Raw genomic sequence first — 26,646 nt, forward strand, 5'->3', positions numbered from 1 at the left:
AAAACTGTATTTAAATCTGGATCAACATTAAGAAGTGTACTCAGAAAAACAAAGCCTGAAACATGAACTCAAGAGAAAGCGTGTATCTACCTGATACCCTGTGAACGCGGAGAGTCATATATTGGCGAAACCAAACGACCTCTACAAATAGGAGTTGAAGAACATAAGACATATACAATGAAGGGTGAAACGCAAAAATCAGGTATCGCAGAACATGTGTGGACCAAACAACACAACATGGTCCAGAGCGCGGGTTGTTCACAGAGAGCAGCATTGGAGAAAGCACAAATTTAAAGAAGCATTTTTTATGAGAAACAATGAAAACATCTTCAGCAATCCAAGCGTGGATATACCAACAATTTGGCAACGTCTAATAAGGCGCACCAATGCTGGCGTTCTAGTTGAACTTCACGCTTGACTACACCCGACTCCGTCATGGATAAACGCCATCGCCTAGTATATAAACCTTGTAGCCTTAGAATTAAGTTTACTTTACACTTGTTAACGGGTAGTGATACAACTGTCCGAAACGTTGTGTAAGTGAAAAATAAAGACAATGGAAGTTCGACATCCTTTAGTATTATGGACAACTACGGGTGTTGACAGCAACCCTTTTGGTGGAAATGTTTCCCAAAATAAAATTCCAAATTTGGTTTTATGTTCTTTTACTCATATTTTAGGATATGACAAAAATATTGAGATGTGGTTTTGACTAGGTTGTTGGGGTTTAATTAAGCGATTACCTCTATCATAGGAGCCAAAATCGTTCTTAACGGCTCCACGTTTATTAAAATGCGTTAAGCCATTTCGGAGTTTTAAGATTACTTTTAAACTTTAAGAAATAAATGCAAAGCATGAAAGACTGACGGAAACTAGTACCATGAAGTTCTCTTTTGTGCGCCTTATTAGTAGTAAAAAATAAATAAAAATATACGAAATAACCAGCAATAGCCATAAAGAAAGTAAACCCTAAAATCACAAGGAAAAATTGTTTTCCTTAAGAATTGTAATGTTTCCCTTTCGTGAAGCACTTTTTTCTAAGCAGCGAGTCTGCCCCTGCTACCGCAAACAAAATATCGACGGTACCCCAAAAGAATTTTAAACATTGCCTCGGATAATCCTCGTTACGTGAGCTTTTTTCACGAAAACGAAACGTCTTGGCAATTTATTTGTGCTAAAAACGTAATCCCCAAACACCGTTGGTGCATCATCCACTTCGAGAAATAAGTCGCGACCGCCATCATTTAGATGAGGGATTGGTCGAATTGATAGGATGATGGAGAGGAACGTTTGTCTGGCTTTTATTTGGTTTACCACTTCGTTAATTAAAAATAATCCGATGACGGCTTGAGGCCCTTAAGATCTATAATTTAATTCCTTTGGCAAAAATATTACGAAAAATTATATAATATTATTTATTTATTTATTAATTTTTATTTGTATTTCAAAGGCCGCTACTCAGTTAGAGAATGGCACAATATAGACTTCTACTATTTAACAACATCGGGAAGGTGAGCAATAAATCTTTATGTCTACAACGTAAGGAAAGATTAGATTTAAATAAATTATAACTACGAGCTAAAGAAGTTTATATACGATTGTCTTAACTAAACTAAGGCTTGAAAAACACGATTTTTACAATACTGAGCACATCTTATTATAGTAGACTTAGAAAAGTAAAACATATGTCTCGTGGATTAGCGTTAAAGTTCAAGTAATTAATAAAAAAGAAGAAACAGAAACAGTTTATTCGAGTTCTATGCGACTTCAAATTGTACAAAAAAATAGGTATTCTTCGTATGAGCAAAAGTGTCGATCTCTGTTGTATCTAAAGTTTAAGTTGTAAAAAAGTTTTTTTTGTATGCTTAGTATACTTACTATGAATTGGATTCCAAACTGTGTATGAGTATCCTAGCACAGATCTTATCATGCTATTATACCGTGTTATTACACATGCTTGTTGATCACTTTGGTGGTTCTCAAAACGAAGCCCAAATTTTTCAAACATTTTTTGACAATAGTTTCGATATTAGCCTCAAAGTTTGTCTGTGAGTCGAGAACAATTCCCAAGTTCTTTATTTGCTTAACACTTTTCAGCTGCTTATTATCAAGCATTAAGTAAAATGCTTTTTCCTTGTAAATAGAATATATCGGCGTTTTTGAAGATTTAAGAATAAATCTGTGGTTTCTGCAATAATCAGTAAATTTGTCAAGATAGCTCTGAACCTCTAGTACATCTAATTGTGGAATATTTCTTTTTACTTTTAAATCATCAGCAAAAGAGGCATAAATAGTAATCGGAATGCAAAGGCCCTTGACCTAGACATTTATTAAAGAGAATGTTAAGAGTTTTCGACAAAAGTGGGCAATTTTTGTGCCAGTATACGTTCCGGCCGTGGGTCCTCTTTAGGATCCAAGTTGAGCAATATTTTTCCAAAAGAACTGTCTGAAAATCCAGATATGACATAGGAATTGATGAAATGTACGACGGAGTATCCCTCGGTTCGAACACATTATTAAGATAGTCACAAAAAAGTGAAGACATATTTTGAAAATCATTTGCTGTAGCACCGTTATTTTATCAGGCAGTGGATATCTGGGCATAGTTTGAGAAAATACTGCGCAGAAAATGGCAAACTGACAACTGATTCACGAACTTTTGAACGCCACAATTTCTTATTGGTTAAAAGCCATTCATCTCTACAAATATAAATTTGACTAGTAGAAAAAATTTTAAGTACCAATTTTTTTTTGCGTTTGAAATTTTGGTTTAATAATTACTTTCCTTCTCATATTTTTTGTTGTTGCTGTTCACAATCCCAGTGAAAATTCAATGAAGAATAAATTAAATGAACGATGAATACTTAATAATTGTTTTTCTGATTGCACTGGATAATGTTATTTGAGCGTACAAAAAAAAACACAAATGAACAAAACTTCTACATCTTATTATTATAATAATTGCATCAAGTTTTAATATATTTTGCCAAAGGTATGCCACGCCAAAAATATATTATTTATTTAATTGCAAACTCAACATAATTCGGGAATATTATTAACTTACTAAAAAATTTGTATGAAAAAATTACTGCAGACATTTCTTCTGTTTTGTAGAGAATGAAGTTTGTATGATTCCATAATGCCCGTCTTTGGTAGGTACACTTCGTACACACCAGTTTTACGGCCATTGAAATAGCTCAGAAACTTATTTTATACTTTTTCAATGTTATACTCAAAGAACAACATTCAAGTATACTTCTGACAAATGATGTGTACAATACTAAATATTTCCGGGCTTTTGAGCCGTGGTCCCGAGATTAAACTCGACGTTTCGTCTACAACTACGGTAGACATTTTCAAGAGCGGCGATGCGGTAACGGTCGAAGTGTTCTTCCGTACTGCTCTCCGATGACTGGTTGGTTGACTGGAAGATCTGCCGTATTTAAGCGCGCTGTAGTGGGCGTGACCTCGGTGGCGGGCCTTTGCTTTTTACAAAGGTGACCATCGTATCATGTTCAAAGACACGCAGGTACTGGACAAAACACCACATTTTTATCCACGTCTTTTCAGAGAAGCTATTGAAATTCAAAAACATCAGAATAATTTCAATAGAAAAGAAGAAGGTCTCAATATCAGTAAAACATGGACTCGGGTCATCAACAAAACAACGTGTTTACCCAGACAAGCTCAACCCAAGCCCGCCACCGAGGTCACGCCCACTACAGCGCGCTTAAATACGGCAGATCTTCCAGTCAACTAACCAGTCATCGGAGAGCAGTAGGGAAGAACACTTCGACCGTTACCGTATCGCCGCTCTTGAAAATGTCTACCGCAGTTGTAGACGAAACGTCGAGTTTAATCTCGGGACCACGGCTCAAAAGCCCGGAAATATTTAGTAATGTAGTTTCTGGCCGTGAAAGCGTAACATCTTTGATGTGTACAATATTTCAGGACATATAAAATTAAAAGCCTTACAATTTATTATGATTAACACTCTAGATGTTCTACCTTCTTTTATCATTTATACGCGTACTGAACGATAACTAAGTATCAAAAGCACATCTAAGATCCCTCATTTCTATTACTCTAGCAGACACTGTTCCCCCAGTTTTATATTCAAAATCTACTTGTTTCTCTATACTAAAGCTAAGCACAAAACATTAATCCGTATTAAAATGTAATTTATTTTTCTACTTCCATCTGTAAAATACCTAATTATATACACATCGATATAGCGTGCGGGAAGTATCACTTTACCAGGTCAGTTTCGTTTCCCACGGATCCGAGCCATTTCGGACATTTCCGTGATATTACCGCACGCGTTTGAGAGCAATCGGATGTTTTCGCAGATTTTACCGTACAGCTTGAATTTTGACGTTTGTCAATTCTGACGATCATTGCAGTGAATGTATTGGTGTTGTTTTGCAAAAATGTCCCCAAAAAAAGTACGCTCGTAGAAAAAGTATAGTAATTTTTTTAAGTCACTCGTTTATTAAACATTCCCTTCGCTCGTGCCAAATAAATTCAAAAAAACTCAAATGCCGTTTACCACACTTATTGCATAATATACTATTTTTTAGTCCAGCCATGTATATTCCGTAGGGCTTGTTGAAGTTTTAGATAGTCGATTCCGGGATAAAGTTTCAGATAATCACCATATAATAGTAAACGGCATTTGACTCAAGAGTTTATTTGACACGATGTTTAATAAACGAACGTGTTGCATACTATATTTTTGCTACGACCTTTAATTTTGGATACACAACAACATTTTGCACAACAACACGAATACATTCACTGACATGACCGTTCGAATTGACAAACATCAAAATGCAAGGCGTGGGTAATATCTCCGAAAACATCCGATTGCTCCCAAACCCGTGCGATAAAAACCCGGGAATGTCCGAAGTGGCTCGGATCCGTGGGAAACGAAACTGATGTGGTAAAGTGACGCTTCCCGCACGCTAGATCGGTGTGTAATTAAGCATTTTGCCGACGGAAGTAGAAAAAAGTATTTTCCAATTATAAACTAAAAAAATGCGAATCGCCCTAGCAAAATCTGTACAAATAACATCATCTTGACTTTATTTGTCCAATCCCTCAGCAATACATTGAGTAATTTTACAAAGATTTTTAGATGCAGATTTTTTATTTAATAAGCTATGTTGCTTTGTTGATATTTTGTCCCTCATATGTAGCACAAAATATCAACAAAGTATCACCTCAGTATCACCTTTCCCGTTGTCGTGGTATCCCACTTGCTAATATTTAGCTTTTGTTCCAGGTCGCTCTCACCGTCCTCCTCATCACCTGGTTCGGCCTGGGCAATTACTGGATACTGAGAATAAAATGGCCGGATTATGCACCGTCGTCCATCTTCGAACCGAACAAGTGGTGTCACCGTACGCTGTACGTGTTCGCGCTGGTCCACCTGTGCATAGTGTATTCCCTGCTAGGGGCAGTGTTCGTGCTGGTAGTAGTGTTGGCCGGGTGTCAGATTTTCGGGTGCCCTTGGCTCGGACCGGCCCGATACAAATAGCAAAGCCCGCCCGACTACTTCGAACTGTGGGACGTGCCGAGGACTTATCATTAACTTGCTCAAAGTGGTCCGTCGACTTAATGGAGAGTGCGTGCTATGCGTATGGGGGCTCACATCAAACGGAACAGACGTCTAAGTAGAAAAGTGTTAGCTGTGCTTATGATTAGGTAATTACTGTAGCCGTAAGACGTCGCGAGATTGCATTTCCTCAGTTTCTTCGACCCTCTGGGTTCTTTCTTTGTTCGTTCCCAGAGCATGTGTCCAGAATCAAATCAATATTACGTAGACCTTATCCGATCGTTAGCGGCATTAGATACTAATCTTTAGTCAGCCCTTTCGTATTCGATTTTCCCATCATGCAAGCAGTAAAATAAATGATACATTTTTGAGGTATAATCTTTTCAATTTAAAGCCACGCCATGAAAATGTTCTCTGCTCTTTTACTATAGATCGCGAACATTGTCGCCATGTATGATGTAAACGAATGCATGACGCTTAACGTCTTGCCCAGTTTTAGTTTGGGAGACATTGAATTTATAATATCCTATTTTTTTTTTGTAAGGATTTTATAAAACCTGTACGAACCTTAAAATTTGTCTTCTTTTTTCTTCTCTTACAATTCTAGGATCACGAGCAATAAACATGCAAGAAATCGCTAATTGAACTGAGGTGACTTTTACTTGATGGAAATCCATTTATCAAAATAAATAAGAACTAAAAGTTCAGATTTTCACGAAATTATATATTTTTACATGACAATTGTTTTAACAACACCGTGTCTTTGTCAAATGTCAACATTTGATAAAAACACCACCATGTCGTATTGGAGGTTTTTTATGATAGAAGAGAACTGACATAAGCGCGCGAGGTACCTGGCTGAGAGTCCCAAATTCTCAAGACCATAGAATAGGAACACCACATTTTTGTATCATAAAATACAGGAAATACGAAAAAAAAAACGAAAATATTATTCTAGCAATTCAATATTCTATAATTCAATATCAGTTCGTATATGATCCACAGAACTGGTTAAAATTACCAGGTGTGATGTAAGTGATGGACCCCTGCTTTGATCGATATTAGCAATCTTGTAAGCCAAGAGTTCTTTTAAGTAATACTCCAAAAAGAAAGCTTTAGTAACAATTGTCATGTGAAAATATATAATTTCGTGAAAATCTGAACTTTTATTTCTTATTTATTTTGATAAATCACTAAGTTAAATTATGCCTGATTTTTTTTCTAAATTAATTGGTAATTACAAGTATGTGCCACAAATCGAATTACGTTTAAAAATTGAAGCTGGAAACTTTCCACCGTTCCAAATTCTGGATACTCTGCATATTCCCGCACTATATTTTGACGTTAACCCAGTCTCTAAAGACTTCGATGTTCGAATGTTTCACAAATCTTGCAAAATCCGTGTTAATTTGATGTGGGATGATGTGTCATGATATTCACACTGTTAGAATCAATATTCGAGAACGAGTGCAAACGCTTGTTAAGTTTTTCGACTTTAACGGTTAAAATAAAAACGGATGAAAACAACAGGCTCGAAGGAACGATAAAAAAAACCGTAAGTCGGCAGCAAATATGGTCCCTTTGGAACCCCGTGCAAGTCGCGATGTGCTTATGCTCCGTTTTAAATTGAATTTTGCGGGAATGTTTTAATATAGGCTGCAGGCAGGTTTTATTAAAGGAAAATGTCCCCGTAGAGAAACCAATTTTCTTTCCATCTTTGAATATTCTAGGTGGCATCGTATCATTTTTATATGGGAACATTTATACAATATGTATTAACAATGTTTAGTAAAAATTCGTTTTCCCAAATTCGTAGAATCTGAAAATTAATTTAGGTTTGGCGATTGGAAAATGCATTCTTGTATTCCTTATGGAGAAAAATGTTTCTAAGGAAACCAAGTTCACTATAAATAATATTGAAGTTTTTTTGCACACATTAAATAAATTCACTTCGAAAGAAATTCCAAAAACCGGTGTTTTGCGTTTCGTGCCAATAAAATTATAACGTACCAAGACAAACCAAAAACTAAATCGAGTTTGATAAATGAATCGCCCAGACAAATGATATATTGTTACCTCGTTCCTCGGTTATGGATCCTCTGTGTAATATTATATATATTGCCGCCGTTGATGGTTTTGATCGATGAAACCTTTGATTGAATGAGATGGCTTCTTGTATCGGACACTGCTGGGGAAAATAACCTTGGGGAGATGTATTCTCGTCGGCTTTTCCCAGAGGCGACGCTTCCGTACAACACAGGGTGGTCCAGAATTAGATGAAATAGAGCTAAAAATTTTCTTGCCGACATTTTATAACCATTCTAAGATGTAGAATTTTGGGGATACCCTGTATTCGTTGATGTTCTCGGTCTCGTTTCGAATTGTCTAATAAATTTCATTAACCTACCAAACTTCAGGCGATTAGAAGACAGCCGGAAATGAAAGGTGTTTCTAAAGTTCCGGACGCCTTTATAGGCTTCTGGTGTTTTCCAGCTTCCCCTATTACGTTGCGGTTTAAGGTTTATTTCTGCTACGTCGCATTAGGGAAAGCAAGACCACTATATATAAATTAATAACGTATATCATAGAATTTCTATACAAATCTATATTTTGTCATTTTTTTAAACGATTATTGAGCTGCTGCTCCGTCATACGGAAGCAGCGGGAACTTGCGAGGTCCAGCTTTAAACATAATGAAAATTTAGCCAGAGAATTCGAGTTGGGAAGTCGAAGCTAGGTGTCGGTTTAGCGTTACGTAAACATGTTTCATTCTTTACTGGTCTGTACGCAAATAAACGATAGGCGATCTTCATAAATTTTGCTATGACATTAAGCCAAAGTATTTTAGAGAAAATATATATACTTAAATTTCAACCTATAAAAATTACAGAAAAATTAGAACAAAATTGATAAAAGCGCGATAAAAAGGAGGTAGATATTAAAAATGGAAAAATAAGGCTATATAGCAATGGGGATAATTGTATTTCTCTAGCTCTTTTTTTAAATACTTTATTTGCAGAGATTTTTCTTGATGAAATTATTTAAATATGATTATTTGATGAGCAAACAATATTTTCTTTAAATATTTGTGGAAAATAAAATTTAGAATACTCAAAAGTCTTAAAAAAGTCCCAAAACAGCGCACACAAATTCATAAACTTAATAATTCAAAATTTTAGTCATTGAATAAAATATATAAATATAAATAAAACATTATTAATTCTTTTTTAAGGTTTAAAAAATATATTTTATCCTTCTTTCAAATGAACCTAACATATGCAGCTTTTTTCCTGACCATTTACCAATATTTTTTATCCATTACATTCAATACAAGAATTTGCCATTTAAAAAAACGTCTATTAACAACGGCATGAATTATCAGTAGATATTGTACATACACAAGATTGGCTCAGTCAAAATTGAAAAAAAAAATTATAATTTGTAAATAAAGTTAAAAAAATTTTTTCGTATATGGGAATTTATTTTACAAAATGAGACCTAAATAGTATCTGGACCTTTCACGGCGAAATTGTGGCCATTGAGGTGAAATGCTGTAAACCATTAAAATAATTTTATAAAGAACCCTCAAACGCTCAAAGGAGCTAAAAAAATTAAAAAATAATATTAAGCAATTAACAACAATTAAACTTAAACAATAATTATTACGACCCGTCTCCTTCTTTCTAAATAAAATTTACATCAAAAAATAGATATTAACTGCATTACCGGATCATTTCAAATTAAATCGAATATCCTGTAAACTCCCGCCGCATGCTGAACAAGTTTGGCTCTTTTCAAATGAAAGTTTAGTATAAAAATGTTGCCTTTAGTTAAATGTTTGAATCTAAATCGTAATTTCCACCTGCAATTCCGGCTGCGATCAAAATGCAAACAAAAACCTTTAAACGGTTAAAGTTTATTGGTTTTAATCGGAATCATTTAATGTCAAAAATCAGGTCGCAGTCGGCTTTTAAAAACACGGTCGGGTCGAGCTTTGACATCTAAATGGAATCCGTTTCCTGTTTTACCCGCGAGAGTGAACGTTTGAGAGAATCGGTGCCTATTAGAAAGGTTACCAACCCTTTCCTTTTTCTAACGCGCTCAGAAAGGTTTATCGAAATCGAGTTATTTATTTTCCAAACCGCTACCATACACTAGGCTTGACTTCCACAAAATAAACTGTACATTTAAAAAATGGGAAACTCCGAATTCTGCTGGGACTGTATGTATCTTATAAAATTGTAAATTTGTTTGATGTATTAGGAAATCATGTGGGAATTGCTTGCTCGCAGGCGTCGGCGTCTAAAAAACCAAAATGTTAGGCCTCTTTTTAGTCTACGGCCATCCGGCGAATTATGATTAGTTCGAATATTTTGCCTAACATTTTAGTAATTATCAAAAAGTCTAGTCGAAGTAGCAGCAAGTGACAGCAATCGATTCAATTAGATTCATATTTCTTCACAAGTGGACAAAATACACAAAGGTATAATTGGTTGCATATATTTAAACAATTTCCACAGCAGATCTCATTTTTCCTAAAAGAACATTTGCGTTGAACTGTGTCTTTGTGATTGGCTCAAATTGACATGAGGGAATTAGTAAGAAGCCAATTTTTCTGAAACTGGTATGGTGACAATATAATGGTTATTAAAAATGTATTTCTATGTGAAAATAAAAAAAAAATCAAATTTACCTGTAACACAATTCAAACATTCTACAGCTTGAGAACGTAAGACCCATTATTCGAAATGAGATAAGGTAAGAGCTACAATAACGAGTTTAAAACAAAAATTTCTTGTATTGGCTTCTTATGAATCTGGCATTTGTGTATTTCGTAAAGTATCTAATTTCAATTGAAATCATTTCTATATTAGAAGGATGCATTCCAAGACAATTTCAAGCATATATAACACTCCAGGCCTGTGAAGCGACATTTCATATCAACGGAGGGCTTTCTGTTTTTTGGCAGAAACGAAAAGTGTCAGAGCGATTAAATTACATATTTGATAGCAGGGTCTCGGGCTATAAATAGACTAATGGTATATTATGCAACAGGTGCGATAAACGGCATTTGACTCATGAGTTTATTTGACACGAGCGGAGCGAGTGTTTAGTAAACGAGTGAGTTAAAAAGTTTACCGAACGTGTTGCATACTATAATTTTTCTACGACCGTTAGTTTTTGGGTACATTTTCGTAAAACAACACGAATACATTCACTGACATGACCGTCAGAATTGACAAACGTCAAAATTGAAAGCGTGGGAAATATCTCCGACAACAACATCCGATTGCTCCCAAATCCGTGCGGTAAAATCCCGGAAATGTTCGAAGTGACTCAGATTGATGGGAAATGAAACTGACGTCCTAAAGTGACGCTTCCCGCGTATTTTACAGACGGGAGTAGAAAAAATTATTTTATTTATATTTTACTTATTTGGCAAGTTATAAGAATAAAAAAAGTATTTAACACGCTCGCTATGACAGTTTCCGTTTATGCCAAAAAGTGATACATCATATGTACATATATACAAAAAAATATTAAACACTCCCTATACATTGAAAACTTATACTTAAAACATTTAATTATAAACAAGAAATTTCAGTAATATTTTTTCTAAGTGCACTACGTTATACTCTGAATATGCAACCAACTATATACTGGAGTATTTTATCCACAACAGGCCGGTTTGCTTGCTATTTCAAATTGAATTTTAATCAATTTTGAATACGATTAAGGAAAAAAGATTTTTCGAAGTGATATTGCTCCCGCCATAAGTCAACAATTCACTATAAAATAGACGGCAGCGAACAATTTCCACCAAATAGAAAACGATATAGAATAGGGAAAACATATTAAACCCCAACCTCGTATTATGTGTGCGTGCGTTGAAGAACGATCGTCATTATTATACATCGAAATGTAAATGTATAAGCAGGAAACTGGTAGATAAACTTGTGTATAGCATTCTAAATATATGCTTTATGAAAGTGTCAATATTTAAACGTATATGCAGAGAAACTATTTACAACGTCATTGTTTAGGAATTTTCTAGAAGGGGATTGCGGAAGGGCAGTCCGCGGGACGCTCCCGCGGATTCCATGTTCTAAATTAAAGAAACCGACCGGTTTATTTATAATACCGATAATCAAAAATTCTATAAACAATTGAATATTGTTTATTGTAAAGGCTGTTTTTAGTATAATATACCGTTTATTTTCATTGTGATATATGTTGACGAACAAAACGTGTGCGCTTTCGATGTGTTTGTTATGAATTAATGATTTTATCGATTGTTTATGTTCGATATTGTTTATATGGTTATGAAAATAAAACCTGACAATGTAATTCGTATTTTATTTTTACGTTCGGTACTTTTGCCATTATTTGACTTGAGCCAAAATCAATCCACTTATGACGTTTCATTTTCAAATCCACATTAAGTTATTTAATCAAAACATTGTATATAAAGAATTAAATGTTTCTAAGATATGCCTAAACCATTAAATCGACTTAGTTGCCTGGCCACAACGTACCTGCTGCAGAATGTGGACATTAGATCTGCATAGTCTAAAGCCGTACTACTAGAGGATTCGTGCTGTGTTTCAGGACAATTGTTTGCCGTCGAATACGTATATAATAATATATATAACATTTTAAATTCAATAATGCTAATGCTTGTACACTTCAAATTTTTGATAAATCCATATAGGAAATATCTACTAAGTTATAAATCAGGACGAATTCTTTTCGGTGCGCAACAAGCTGGAAGATTAATGAATTATGAAGTGCGGTGGTGTTGCACCTTCTAAAATTTTTTACCAAAAAAAAAAATGGGTGCCCCACTGATCAAAATACCCAATTTCGGAAAAAAAAATGATGCTTTTGGTATTTTTTCCCTTGTTACAAAGAAAACGTCTTTGGTTCGATTATTTTGCTTTTGATTGAAAATCATTGTTGTTTTTATAATAATTTTGTGATTCTTTTAACTATAAATGCTTTTTTCTGCTCCCGTCTATAAAATATCTATTTACGCACCCATCAAGCGTGCAGGAAGCGTCACTTTACCACGTCAGTTTCGTTTCCAACGAATCCGAGCCACGTTTGTTAATTCTGGCAGTCATGTCAGTGAATGTATTAGTGTTGTTTTGCGAAAATGTACCCAAAAACTAACGGTCGTAGAAAAAGTATAGTATACAACACGTTCGGTAAACGGCATTTGACTCACAAGTTTATTTGATATGAGCGGAGCGAGTGTTTAATAAACGGGTGACTTAAAAAGCTTACCGAACGTGTTGCACACTATATTTTTTCTACGACCGTCAGTTTTTGGATACATTTTCGCCAAACAACACGAATACATTCACTGACATGGCGGTCAGCATTAACAAACGTCAAATTCAAGGCGTGGGAAATATTTCCGAAATCATCCGGTTGCTCCCAAACCCGTGCGGTAAAATTTCAGAAATATCCGAAGTGGCTCGGATCCGTGAGAAATAAAACTGACGTGGTAAAGAGGCGCTTCCAACACGTTAGATCGGAAGATAATTAGATATTTTACAGACGGGACTATAAAAACGTTTTAACTCACTGGTTTATTATACACTCGCTCCGCTAGTGTCAAATAAACTCGTGAGTCAAATGCCGTTTACCGCGCTTGTTGCATAATATACTATTGAGATAATCTCATTGGCTTTGTTTCTATAGACTTCCATGATTATATTCATGCTGAAAATCCCAGGTCTTTGATATTAAGGTCTTACGGCATTGGGTAGAGATATTTAACATCACACGCCGCGCCTCCTGGCCATTTTTTGTGGTGTGGTTTCGTGGTCGTTACAAATGCATTTTTGGAATAAACACTATGGCTGATTTAGAGAAATTCACACATCTTTCTGAAACATGGCGTTTCAGCCACATGACGAAAATATTTAAATAGAAGTCAATAACTTCATTAAGGAATGCAGTGTAATTTAGAATATTAAACCAAATTACATTATTGAGGAACTAAACAAAACAATAGTAGTTTCTCTATGAATTACGTTATTTACGAACATTTTTTATCTCTGTGAGGTAACCAATAAAGTTTAGACAAAAAAATCTTATGTCTCCACAACAAAGTTCTTCTTGTGTCAATTTCTTGAAAGAAAATTCCAACTTCTCATAACAAAATTAATATTTTAGTACTGTTTGTTGTACGTTGCCTTAGAGGCATAACCCAAATAACCATACTGAGGCGAACATTTTTTATTTTGTATAACAGAATATAGATGGACCAAATATTTTAGTATATATCAGAAGAACAAATAAATGCCAATGTATTGGAGACAAAATTAAGTTACAATTAAGTTGAAATAAAGTTAGGAAAATGAAGTAAGTACCTACTATAATAAAAACTATACCATATACGTTAATCTAATCATTTGTCGTATTCTTGTTTGTATATATTATTTAAACAAACTGGGTTTGGTAGTAATAGGTAATATTTGAAAATTTATCTTAATAAACTTCTGAAATTAAATTTCGTAGGTATATTGCCCAAAACGCTATTTTAAATATCTTATCAATATTGTAGTGATTAGTTCCATTCCATTTCCAGTTCTATTTTATTGACTTTACAATAGTTTTGCCACCTCATTTTGTATTGACTAAGAAATCTGTGTTATTTTTGAAATATATAAAATATATAAAAAAAAAATTTATTTAAGGTTAGATTTTCTTCCATGAATGGATAACGTAAGATAATTTAAGGAAAAATTCTTAGGGATTCTTAAAGCGCATAGATTGTAACGCAACTATTTGCTAGTATTATTACATATCAAGTGAATAATATAATGTCTTCCTTTTAAAAGGTTCTAACCTTAAACCAATTTTTAATGATCTTGAACCAAAGTAATAAAGCAGTTATGATAAAAGTGAAGGCAAAGCACAAAACTCTAAGTTAATGCCTCAATTTCATATAATTTTAGGCTAAAGAAAATGGGGGTATTTGTCCCAAAGCTTCTTTTGTATCAGATCATAATCTCCATTAATTTCGCCTATTTCAAATTATCAATGCACTGTTTTCTCTTTAAATTAAGCAACTATAACTATTTAAATGTTCCGAATTCGGGAGAGCGTTTTTAAAAAAAATTGTTTATACGGAAAGCAAAATAAAGTTTTATTTAGAATAGCCGATACAAAGGCTGGAATAATTAAGAGCGTTTTTACAATGCGACAATCGAATATATAAGGCTTTTGATGCAATGTCAGCTAAACGTTATTTTCGCTTAGCTTTTAGCTTCGTCTGCTGTTCGGGATATATTGTTTCATGATTTTTTTTCGTATCTTACTTCGTTTTCGAGAAAAAAAAACATTCTTTCCCATGATGCTATTTGGCAAAAAATTCTAATCGATATATAATAACCGTTATCCGGAAATGTGGCAGTTTAAGAGGCCAATTTATCTTCAACTAAATGAAAATTTTTGGGTCCAGGGACGCGCACTATCTATTGACAAAAATTTCTTATTTTTTCGTATTGAATCACCTCCTTAAATTACTAGAACGTCATTTCCGTCAAATCCGGACAAATGTAGCATCCTTTTTAGCAACTTAAAATAATAAATAATGAAAAATAAAGTAAAATTCTTAAACTTAAACAATTAGATAAGCTTCAGTCCTTCTTTTTTACAACAAAACTTTTTATTTTTCTTATTTTGGATTGGTAGTTTCACACATTCACAGAAGTTTTCTTTGTTGTCTTTTCAAGATGTACTTGGCAGTAACAGAACTTCTTGATTGGATATATTTTCTATAAAGAATAAAATTAATTGGTTTAATTGAAATGTTTCAGGATTCAAAATAGTACATTGTACAAAACGTTACAAATATACACCCCATCTTATAAAAGAGTGATTTAAGAAGCTAAACTTTATACTTTGTTTTCTACCACCATTAGTTTTTAGTTACATTTTTACAAAACAGCTCGAATGCATTCACCGGGATTCTTTCATTTATAAAGAACTTTACCAGGCTATTTTGCAGATGTCTCGTAATTTTAAACGTGTTGCGATATTTACTGCAACCTAAACTGCAGGTGTGTTGCAGTAAACTTCGTACATAACCTGGTACATGCTTAAATTATGGACGAAACATTGCTGCAAAATTAGCCTCGGTTATCAGTGCAAGATGTTTTTGAAGTTTAAATTTTAAAATTTTCGAAGATTTCGAGCAGATATGAATAATAAAATCCTGCAAAATTTTTCCCACTTTAAATCCGGGTTTAGTTATTTCTACCCAGAACTCACTCCTATTTATAATATTAAGAAAGCCACTAATTACAGTAATATACCGGTTAGTTTAAAAACTATTTTTTAACGTGAAATTCAAAACTTCGTAGAGCCTGTGATTTCGTCTTTTCTTGTCAAGAAATAACTTCGTTTCTTGATAATTTTATGCGATAACGTTTGGATTTTTTTACTGAAACCGACATTTCTCTCCGCTTTATTTGTTTTTTTAATCCAGATAACTCAAAAACGACTTTTAAAATCAAATTATCAAATTTAACCTTTCTGTTGATCATTTGGTTGTCAATGTATACAAAGTACAGCACCTGGGGTCTTCTAAATTTTATCACGAATATGAACGTTGGTTTTAATTTTTCATCGCACAAAAACCCTCCTAGCCAAATACGATAAAAAAGTAAGATGAATTTGTATTTCGCTTTTGCGCGGAGCTAAGTCAAGTTATATCGTCATATTTTTGACGTCATGAAGACACCTTTTAGAGCTACCAATTATAATCGTCGCTAGAGAAAAAATACAAAGCGTAAAGACCAAGTACGTTAAACTGTCCAATTAAGTCAGAACGCGTTGCCCACAATTCCTTTCGTAAATGGTATTTCGTATTTTATATTCATATAGAAGCTCAGATGGGATTATTTTTTCACTTCCGCTTCTACGCACCAATTTAATGATCGACATAGTATCTCGCACCGGTTCTAATATCCGCATTGCGAGTTGCCGAAACGATTATAACTGCGACGTTAGTCCAGCCTAAATACATAAGGAGGCATCCTTTATATACCCCAAGGTCGTAATTTATACTCGGAAATTTATAAAACTACAATACCGAAAATTTATGTTCGGCAAATACGGCAACAAAAGGCATATGAATCCGTGATATAAATTTGCTTCCGAAGCAATTATTATCCCAACATAAAGAAGGGAATATTAATTCCTAAAATAAACATATAAAACAAGATTTGGATTAACCGTTAACAATATAACGCGAAAATAACCAGTGTTTGATGTTTTGCCCCTCGTGAAAGGGAGAATGCATCAGATACAGTACCCATTCCGAACCAGGGTCGGCATCAGCGAACTTTTATTTACATTAATTTTCGAATATCCATACTGGTAACATATAATTATGATATAATTAATTAATGATTAATGTTTCTTGTCATTTTAAATGGAAAAATATTTACTGTTTTCCAGCATAACAAAAGTAGAAATAAGTCGCAAGTGTGCGTGTAATTTATCTTGTGAACACCTGTGCGCGGAGGTCAATGGCACCATTTTTGTTCAAACTACACTCTTTCAAATAACGTAAAATCAATGCGGAAACAAACTCCGGGACAATGAAAGAAAGAAATAGCTTCCGAGAAATAAACTACCTACGAAATTATTCATATCGGTCGAGGGCTAGCACGTCACTGTCCCTTCTTAACCTCCAAAATCACGTTCTTTCGGGTATCTAACCGATCTCTAATATGGAGTCAAATATGGCCGCAACTTCTACCAACCATTAGGTAGATCGATAGAACAATAAAATATTACGGAAGTATTACTATTATAAAAACACGCGTTCTGCTTTTTTTAGATTTTAAGTTCTTAAGTTAAGCAATGACATATAAAGAATTGTATTTTGTTTATTATGTTTTTTTTATAAACTTTTGTATCTGCTGCAATTATTTGCTTTCCAAATAAAATCTAAAGCTATCTTGTGGGCTTTTGTTACTTCTTAAGTGTTCCTGAATATTATTATTATAAAATTTATCATATAATCATTTAGGAGTTCAATAATTAGAGTTTTTGCACGTGCGTATTATATCAACAAATCTTTTAAAAAATGTATTTTCGTTTTGCTTTAGATGTCTCGCTTATTTGTTGTATTTTTATTTGAGGTACATTGGGTAAATAAAATATTTTTAAAATAGTTTACGCGTAAATAGGTCAATTAGTTTCAGAAATGCTTATTGATAAATAATTTTTGTAATGTAATTGTTCAGAAGATAACTGATAAATGTTGGTACAAAATACAATTCTTCGAGAGCACCTAAATTGGTTTTCAAAAATATGTTTTTTTTGGACACGCAATGGTTTACATTTAATTTTTCATTTAGAAACTGTAAGTTTCATGAAAAAATTGCAATAAAGAAAAAAGTTTATAATAAACCCGTCTATCGAAATCATTTTTTTCCATGATATTTAGTTATGTTCATTGATAGGGGTAGTCTAATCTAGTCTAATCCCATCTACTCATTTTAATAAATGCGAAAAGTGTGTTTTTATAATTAATAGTAATGCTTTCGTAATATTTTATTGTTCTATCTCTATCTATATAAAAAATGAAAAAAAAAAAGACTTTTGACCAAATATTTATGTAACAAACACAGAATCACCCCTCATAAGATTTTGGCATACGTTTTGAAACACCGTGTACAATTTAGAAAAAAATCTGCACTTTTCCATTTTTGAAGCAAAGAAATATAGTAAAAATATTACTTTCACCTTTGTACTCCGTAAAATAATATAAAATTAAATAGTTACCTTTTCTTACTAGAAACTTTTTTTTTTGGAAAATTGAAACAACTATTATCACAGATACACCAACTGTAACATATAAAATTAGAAGTATTGAAAGCGTCACTTTAACACTTCATTTTCGTTTCTCACGGATCTGAGCTACTTCGGACATTTCCGGGATTTTAAAGCCCGGGTAATGAAAGCAATCGGATGTTTTCGGACATATTTTCCACGCCTTCAATTGTGACCTCTGTCAATTCTGACGGCCATGTCCTTCCAAAATAGTATTTTATGCAACATGATCCCATGTTGCATAAAAGGATTTAACAAAAAAAATATTTCAAGATTTAACTAGGAAGAATCCACTAGAGGAGACAAAAAAGTTTACGTAAAATAATATAGCAAATAATATCGCAGCTAAAAAATATGTAAAACGAAAATAATAAAAAATGCACGATTGTGACTTTTATGGCACGCAGACTAACAGATTTGGCTGGAAGTCAAGAAGATAACCCAATTTTCCCGCCCCTTTCTGTTTCAAAATATACATAATGTGATTTACTGAGGGAGAGGCCTGCTTTCCGCAAAATTTAATAACCTCTCTTAAACGATAACATTGGTCCCGGGTCGGAGGACAAGAAGTACCCCTCCCCCCTCCCCCCTCCTCGTCCTCCTCGCGAAGCAATAAAACAGGTTGGCGCAATATTTTCGAAATTAAAATTCCTGACGTGTCATTCACGTTAGTAATTCGGATCGTTGTTGCAGGCGTGCCAAATTTCTTCTACAAGCAAGGGCGGTTTAAATTAAAACTTCACCCTTCTCACGGTTGCCAATGTCTCTCATAGGCGCCCAAACGTTTGAGCAAATTAAGAAAAAAAAAATTTCTTTAAGTAACTTTATCCATATTGAACAGCCTGATTGAAAAGGGGGAAAACAAGTTCATATAATAACGTTATTTTAAAAGGGTGATGCGGAATTTTGTATAATAATAATATTTTCAATAATCCGCGCGTATCTCAAAAATACAAAATGGAATTTTTTAAAATTAAAAGACAAAAACAATTTAGGACTTTTAGCACTTTTTGAACCTTGTTTTGGCTACAATGGTATACACATATCGAAACAAATTCTCTGAAACAAAATTATATTTTTAACTTTAACTTATTAATTATTCATAAATGTTATTTTCATATTTTTTATTATTTTTATTTTATTATTTTATAATATTATTTGTATTATTTAATATTAAAAAATAAATTTAACGAAGGATTTTACTTACTAAAGCAATTAGAACTTTTCCACTTCATTTTTTACCTTTTTAAATATTTTTTCTCTTCTACAATCATATACTATTTCTAAAAGAAAGTTGTACACTGCATACACAAACTAATTTTACTATAAGGGTAAACATTATTTACCATTATTTATCATAAATTCATATATTTGTCTGGTACATTTTTAAATATCATTCAGCATTACTATTACATTACTAATGGATGATATAATATGATTCGCAAAAGACCTTTTGAATATTTCTGTGGAGTGTTTCAAACATAAAGTCCTTTCCGAAAATGATGAATGTCGTGATTATTATCATTTACTTGATGTCAAGTGATGGCTTATTAGATTATATAACACCGCAGGCATAGTAATTTTTTAATCTTATTTGACTACATATGTTTTAAAGATGCTTCATATAATATAGTGCCGCTGTTTTATTGATATAGGAGCGATGCTGATAAATCCTATTTAGATTTCTTTAAATCTTACGAAGACACATATTTATGTGATCTGTGTCCACCCAAGATCATGATACATTATCAAACCTAAATGGTTTATGTTTCTGAATTCCTTTATGGGGTCGAAACCTAGTTTGATATTTCCTCGAACTTACTAGTCGATTAATGGGGATAAACTACAAAAGTTGATCGTAGGTACTGAATTATGTATATGTATATACGTTTTATTCCGTTAAAAACGTTACGCCCGCCACTGGCGAGATCAACCTGCATTATTTCGATTACATCGCGCATAGATGCGAACTAAAAAAGGCTTAAATTAATCTAAACCCGTGACGAAACGTCCTAGTGTTGGACCGTCGAAATGGAAAAACGGGGCGCAGCCCCATACGCGCAGCTGTCCACGAGTTCACGCCTTTTAAAATTGACAAGCTCGTGGAGAATGCCTTTGTCGTCCGATTTTAAGGAGCATATGCACATGTTTCATTTTCACGTTAATCGGCCACACTTAAACATTATTAAAGTAATGAACATCACTTACCTCGTTTTGCAGGCGGTGTATAAAGCACAACATCACGAACGTAATAATTATTATCCGCGAACGCTAACTTGACAAGCACCGAGCGAATTTGACAGCACAAGCGTGCCGTCGCGTCGCAGCCGCCTATTCTTTTACGAGGTTTTGCGAATAGCTCAGCGTGCAATTAAGGTTAAAACGGTCAATAAAATTTGTGCGAAATTAAATTGGCCGGTCAGAAAAATGGGGCAATAAATTGCCAGGCTTTATTTAGCTCCGGGACAATCTGTTACGGGAATATTATTTTGCGCTACCCGGAACAGGCGTGATTTATATACATTTGTGTTTTACGAACCTATAACTGTTCCGACTTACGTCGTATCGCCAATCGTCAAATCAAATGGAATTTTATCTTTTACGGATCGAAGATGCTGAGAGATTTTTGGACATGTGGTAAACCTGGTTTTGAAGTCAGACTTCTTTAGATCTTTTGGTATGTGGTCAGTGATATTTTAAATGTAAGGAAGGACCACAGTGGCAAGTGTAGCATTTCTTTCGGCCTCATTGCTATTGGAAGGTTGTGGTGAAGTGTATTTTTGGATCGAACGCTTAATATCTTTAATGTGGGAACTATTAGAGAGAAAAGCAGAGGTATGGTGTTTTAATTCTCGGTTCAGTGACTCGGGCTGAGACAGAGGGATCATATCGTCAACTTAAAAAAATCTGTTATCTGTTATCAGAGTCAGTGAAAAAGTCTGTCTAAAATTCCTGGTCTCTACGGACTCTCACTCCCTTCCTTATTACAACGTTTTACACGGAAAACTGGTAGTTTCGTATTTAATTCCTTTCACATTGAAGAATTAAAAAGCATTAGATACACAAGATATTCTAGTTAGTTTCGACATAGAATCCCTCTTTAAAAAAGTTCCTATTCCTGAAACTCTCAACATCATTTCAGATACATTAAAATCCGAGAATCTGGAACCAAACCTTCTCATCTTAATTGAAAAATAATTATTTGGAACATATGTTTCTTATAACTGTATAATTTTTGAACAAACGGCGGGATCAGCAATGGGTTCTCCACTATCACCAGTCATCGCGAATATGTTTATGGAAGCCTTTGTGAATAAAGCTCTCGACACCATTCATCTAAAACCAAAATTATGGAAACGCTACGTGGATGATAATTTTGTTATTTGACCTCATGGTCAAGAAACCCTAGTAGATTTTCTTAGACATTTAAACTCTATATACCCTAAATTTTTAGATATTCTTATCAATAGAAAATCAAACCTAACATTGGGTCATTGTTTTTATAGAAAACCTACGCATACAGACCGATACCTTAATGCATGGTCGCATCACCATCCGGCCCAAAAATCATCGGTTATCAGCTCTCTTGTTTACAGAGCCGTAATATTACCTCAGCCCGAGTCACAGAACCCAGAATTAAAACACCTTACCGCTGCCTTCTCTTAAGCGTTCGATCAAAAAATATACTTCACCACAACCTTCCGATAGCAATGACCGCGAAAGCGATCCTACACTTGCCACTGTGGTCCTTCCTTACATTCAAAAAATCGCTGGTCATATATGAAAAGTTCTAAAGAAGTATAACATCAAAACCATGCATATGCGGCAAAGAATACATTAGAGGGACCCGACGAAAAATATCAACTAGGCTCAAAGAACACGAAAGAGCCTTACGAGTAAGACAAATAAACTCATCAGCTGTTGTGGAACACAATCACGAAAACGGACACAAAATTTTATTCGATAAAACTAAAAATCTTGCATGTAATCAGTTCTTCTACCAACGAAAAATCCGAGTATCTATAGAAATCTATAAATAACCTAACAATCTTAACCGCCGAATATATTCATACAGTATTTTTGGAAAAAAGGATATCTAACAATGAATTACGCAAATCAATCAAATATTCGTGTTCAGTTATTTTGGAAACACTTGTTAACAGGAATGAGACACGTAAGAGAAACTTTGTCTAAAAAAAAAATCTATATATACACAAAATACTCTAAATATTATAATTATTTTCTAAGGATTAACAATAAAAAATGGAAAAATTGCAATTATAAATGGGAATAGGAATATTATACAAAAAAAGTTAGCTGCTATGTACTTAAATACGGGCAAGAATAAAATAGAAAAAGAGAATGAGAGAAAAAGAATAGATCCCCATAACGAAGAAATGTGAACTTTTTTGTTTTTCGCTCAAAATGGCACAATGAACATTATTTATCTCTTAAGGAATTCAAGCTTAAAAGTTTTACTTCATAAATATATCTTTTTAACTAACAGTTTTATTATGCCTGTTATAAAAGTGCAGCTGGTAATCATTTGCTGGAGTGGAAAAAATTTGTATTTTTTCATGTGTATATATAGATTATTTAAAAGCTATTAAAAGCAACTAATTTTAATGGGGTAAAATGTACAATATAACGATTTGCCGATTTAAATATAATTCTTAATATATAATTTTGACATATTTGTAACTTTGTCTAACTGTTGTAAGCAGTTAACGTTATTTCGATTGATTTATATTGATGATAGTCAAAAAGATTATTTAAATTTGTAACTTGAAATTTAACGAAAAAATAACAATTTTTCAAAATATTTTTAAAAACTTTGCATGTTATTGAGAACAGTCCTCAAAAATTCATCGGTAAGACTCAAAAGTAAGATGAAATCGCGTATTGAATATTTAATTTTTTTTTATTTCGCTATTTTAGGATAAAAAACAAAAAAATAAGACTATTTCCAAAACAAATAAACTCAGGAAAACATTCCTCTATAACCACGCCTAAAATTGTTTCTTTAAATCGCACACAAATCGTATGCAACAATCTTTGAGCCTAATCACATTCCTTACAGGAATTTACTACATCAAATGCCTATATTTTCTAATTTTTAAATTATTAAATGCTTAAAATTAAGTCCATCGGATTATACAGCGTCAAAAAATTTTTCTGGAAAATTTAAGAAATAATAGGAGTTTAAAAAAGTTTAGGGATTTAAGGAATATTTCCTCGGGAGGTATTTTTTCTTTTTATTTTGGAAAGAGAAATGGGTTTTGACGTCAGGATTTATTGTATAATTATATACGTATAATAGAGCACAGACCACATTTTATGATTATCAGAAAATAAAATAATTTCTTGAAACTTATTTTATTCATTATCTTAGGAAGTTCAAGATTAATCCAAATGATATGAAGTAACAAGAGAGATGTGAGAAAAATATTGTGCCTTATTTTGTATTATATATCTTCTCTTGTTTATTTAAATTACAAAATTTCTGACATTCCACTAATTTATGGAAAACTTTTATCTACTTTTCTGCTAAGCAACGTTTCCCATTATGTTGTTTAGTTATTTTTTTAATCCTAATATTAATAAAAGAAAAGGCCTGATACGGGATTATTAACTCCTTCGAAGGTTCTTGCCACGTTGAAATCAATCGGGAAGAGCGTCGAACGGACGACAGCCAAGAAAAAGGCAATTTTTTAAAACCTGGTCCGCGCTTTGTCTCTGTACCGTAAAAGTGGAGCTAGGAGCTTTCGACGGAAATAAAAGATACGATTGAGACGAATGGTTGGCTCCTAATTAAACGAGGGATCGTTCTCCGGGAAACAAGGGTTTAGAAAAAAAATCACTTTGCAAAGTAGAAAAACTTGTAGCGAAAAATTGAAGTTTTGACGTTGTTTGGCGGTTCTGCAGACTTTTCCTCGTCTGATTGGAATTTCGTTTGGGCGAGTGAACGAACAAAAGATTATTCCCGCCGCTTAAATCGAAAATATTTTTGCAAGAGTCTCGATAATTATCGGAAACCTTCTTGCTAATTGGACTTCGAAGCTGCATAGAAAGAAACGCGAATGTATAGGTCTAGTTCAAAAGAGAACGGGAAAACGGTTTCAATACACCTGGAATATTAAAATAAAATGGTGGAAGTAGGTTGTGCTGGTTTTAACTTTCCTTTCAAAAATCTAAATTGTTCAAATATTTCCATTAACGGTCGATTTAAAATGCATAATATTAAATAATGTCGGTTTTGGTTTAGTTTGTTGGTTAGTAGCTATCTTGGTTTTGAATTGTTGCTATGAGTAGCCAACTTTTTCTGAGGTTCTTTCTTCTCCGACATTCATACCAGGATCAAGCTTTTTCGTAGATATTTTGTCAAAGTATTCTAACTACGGGAGCCCCGAAAATATCAATTTGTACAGCGATGCCAGATTTCATATTTGCAGCTACGCTTCGCAAGACTCAAGTACGTTTGGTAAAAAAATTTCGTACAAAAGTTTCATCGACTCTCCTGAAGATTTGAAATATTACAATTCTGTTGATTCAGAGTGTCCCAAAAGTGCCCCCCGACATCAATCAAATCTGTTATTTTAAGAGGAACACCCTATATATTTCGACATTTTTTGAATCCTTGGTTAAAATAAAGGTCACTTTCTTAAGAAAGTCCTATTCAAATTTTGCATATTTTAGGCAGAAATTGAGGTTTAGTGTTTTTGTTTTCATATTTTGACTAAGGAGATGATGCAGTACTCAATCAGTTTGACAGATGCGCCTCAGCTCATACAGGATATCCCAAATAGGTGGTGATGTTTTGGCGAATTGAATAGACAAAATCTCAAGATTTTCAAATTTAACACCCTATATTTTTATACAGATATCAATTCTAACAGAAAAAATAAGGTAAGTTTGTAACTTATCTTATATTTAAATTTTAATTACTTTTTAAGATACTCGAGGTTTAAGATAACACCTGTATATATTCTTGTTGAATTTAAGATATTTAGATATTTTTTAAATAGCAAAGACATGATACTACTTCTATTACAAATAGAGTACTCCAGATATACGAATAAAACCTATCGCCAACAATACAGATTTAATAAAACCTCGGAATTCATAATTAAAGAAAAATTTAATTATCTAGATTCATTGAAAATACCTAATAACAAAAATAAATGACTAAATTTTATAGGCTAACTAACCAAGGTAACAAATTTGAATAAATAAATCTACAAAAAAGTTAACTAACCAAAACAAAAAACAAATATCAAAATATTTAAAAATGTAATTGGCTATGACATCACAATCCTTTTTCTTGGCGCATTAAGGTATAAACACACTTTGACATTGCTGTTTGTTTTTGTTGTTTTTCATATTTCTACTTAAAAAGTTCTTAGTTTTCAAGTTTTTTGCTAGTATATATTTTATTTGTATTTTAAATAAGTTTTAGTTTTTTGGTGTACCTACAAACTTTAATTATTTATTTTTGTTATTAACTATTTTGTTTTTTTAAATATAATTTCTGAAGTTTTATTAAATCTGTTAAAGGGTGTAGTATAGAGTTGATTTTTTTCAAAACTTCCACGTATTTATGGACACCCTGCATTGTTAGCAATAGGGTTTATTCGTATATCTGAAGTATTGTATTTTCAAAAGAAGTAGTATCATGTTTTTGCTATTGAAAAAAAAAACCTAATATTGCCAACAAGTAACTTAATGTGTACGTCAGCAATTAGTAATTTCGGTCTTTCATGGTAACATATATATTGTTTCCCTTTACGCACGGATTTATATATCATATTTTGATCTAGCTTTAGTTATTGACATATCATTTTTCTAAATTTTTTTTGAGCTAAGGTTCTATCGAAAAAATTACCAAATAAACACTGCCGAAGATAAACAATCGAACAAAATGTTCATACAATGACGACATGGAACCTCTAAAAAGTTTTGCCAATTTGGGAGGTTTCAAAATTCAAGCTGATCACAAAGCGAAAAAAAATCTTTGGATGACGAATGATTAATTACGCTGTTAAGGTGTGAGATCCCAACGGAAAATCTGACATTACTACCCATTAAATCAACGCGCCAAAATTTTTTCAAAGTCATTTGATGAAGCGAAATCGAACCTCCAATAAAATTTAAATAATTACATCGTTAAAGTAATGGGGTAAATATGTAAATTTGGCATCTACACGCACAATATCCGCTCTTTCCTTTTT

General features: G+C 33.2%; 1 protein-coding gene across 3 annotated transcripts in view; it reads left to right on the forward strand.

Moving 5' to 3' along the window:
- The window catches only part of LOC132700930 (uncharacterized), a 148,106-nt gene extending 136,214 nt beyond the window's left edge, over positions 1-11,892 (forward strand). For 2 of the 3 annotated variants that reach the window (XM_060668526.1, XM_060668527.1), the window contains exon 10: positions 5,285-11,892. In XM_060668526.1, the coding sequence (XP_060524509.1) occupies positions 5,285-5,539 (255 nt within the window). In that variant the 3' untranslated portion in view covers positions 5,540-11,892. The remainder of the gene's footprint in view (positions 1-5,284) is intronic. The other variant, XR_009618700.1, reaches the window with a different exon arrangement.
- Positions 11,893-26,646: the final 14,754 nt, after the last annotated feature.

Source organism: Cylas formicarius, unplaced genomic scaffold, assembly GCF_029955315.1.
Source record: "Cylas formicarius isolate icCylForm1 unplaced genomic scaffold, icCylForm1.1 PGA_scaffold_4__25_contigs__length_36172078, whole genome shotgun sequence".
NCBI classification, from domain to species: domain Eukaryota; kingdom Metazoa; phylum Arthropoda; class Insecta; order Coleoptera; family Brentidae; genus Cylas; species Cylas formicarius.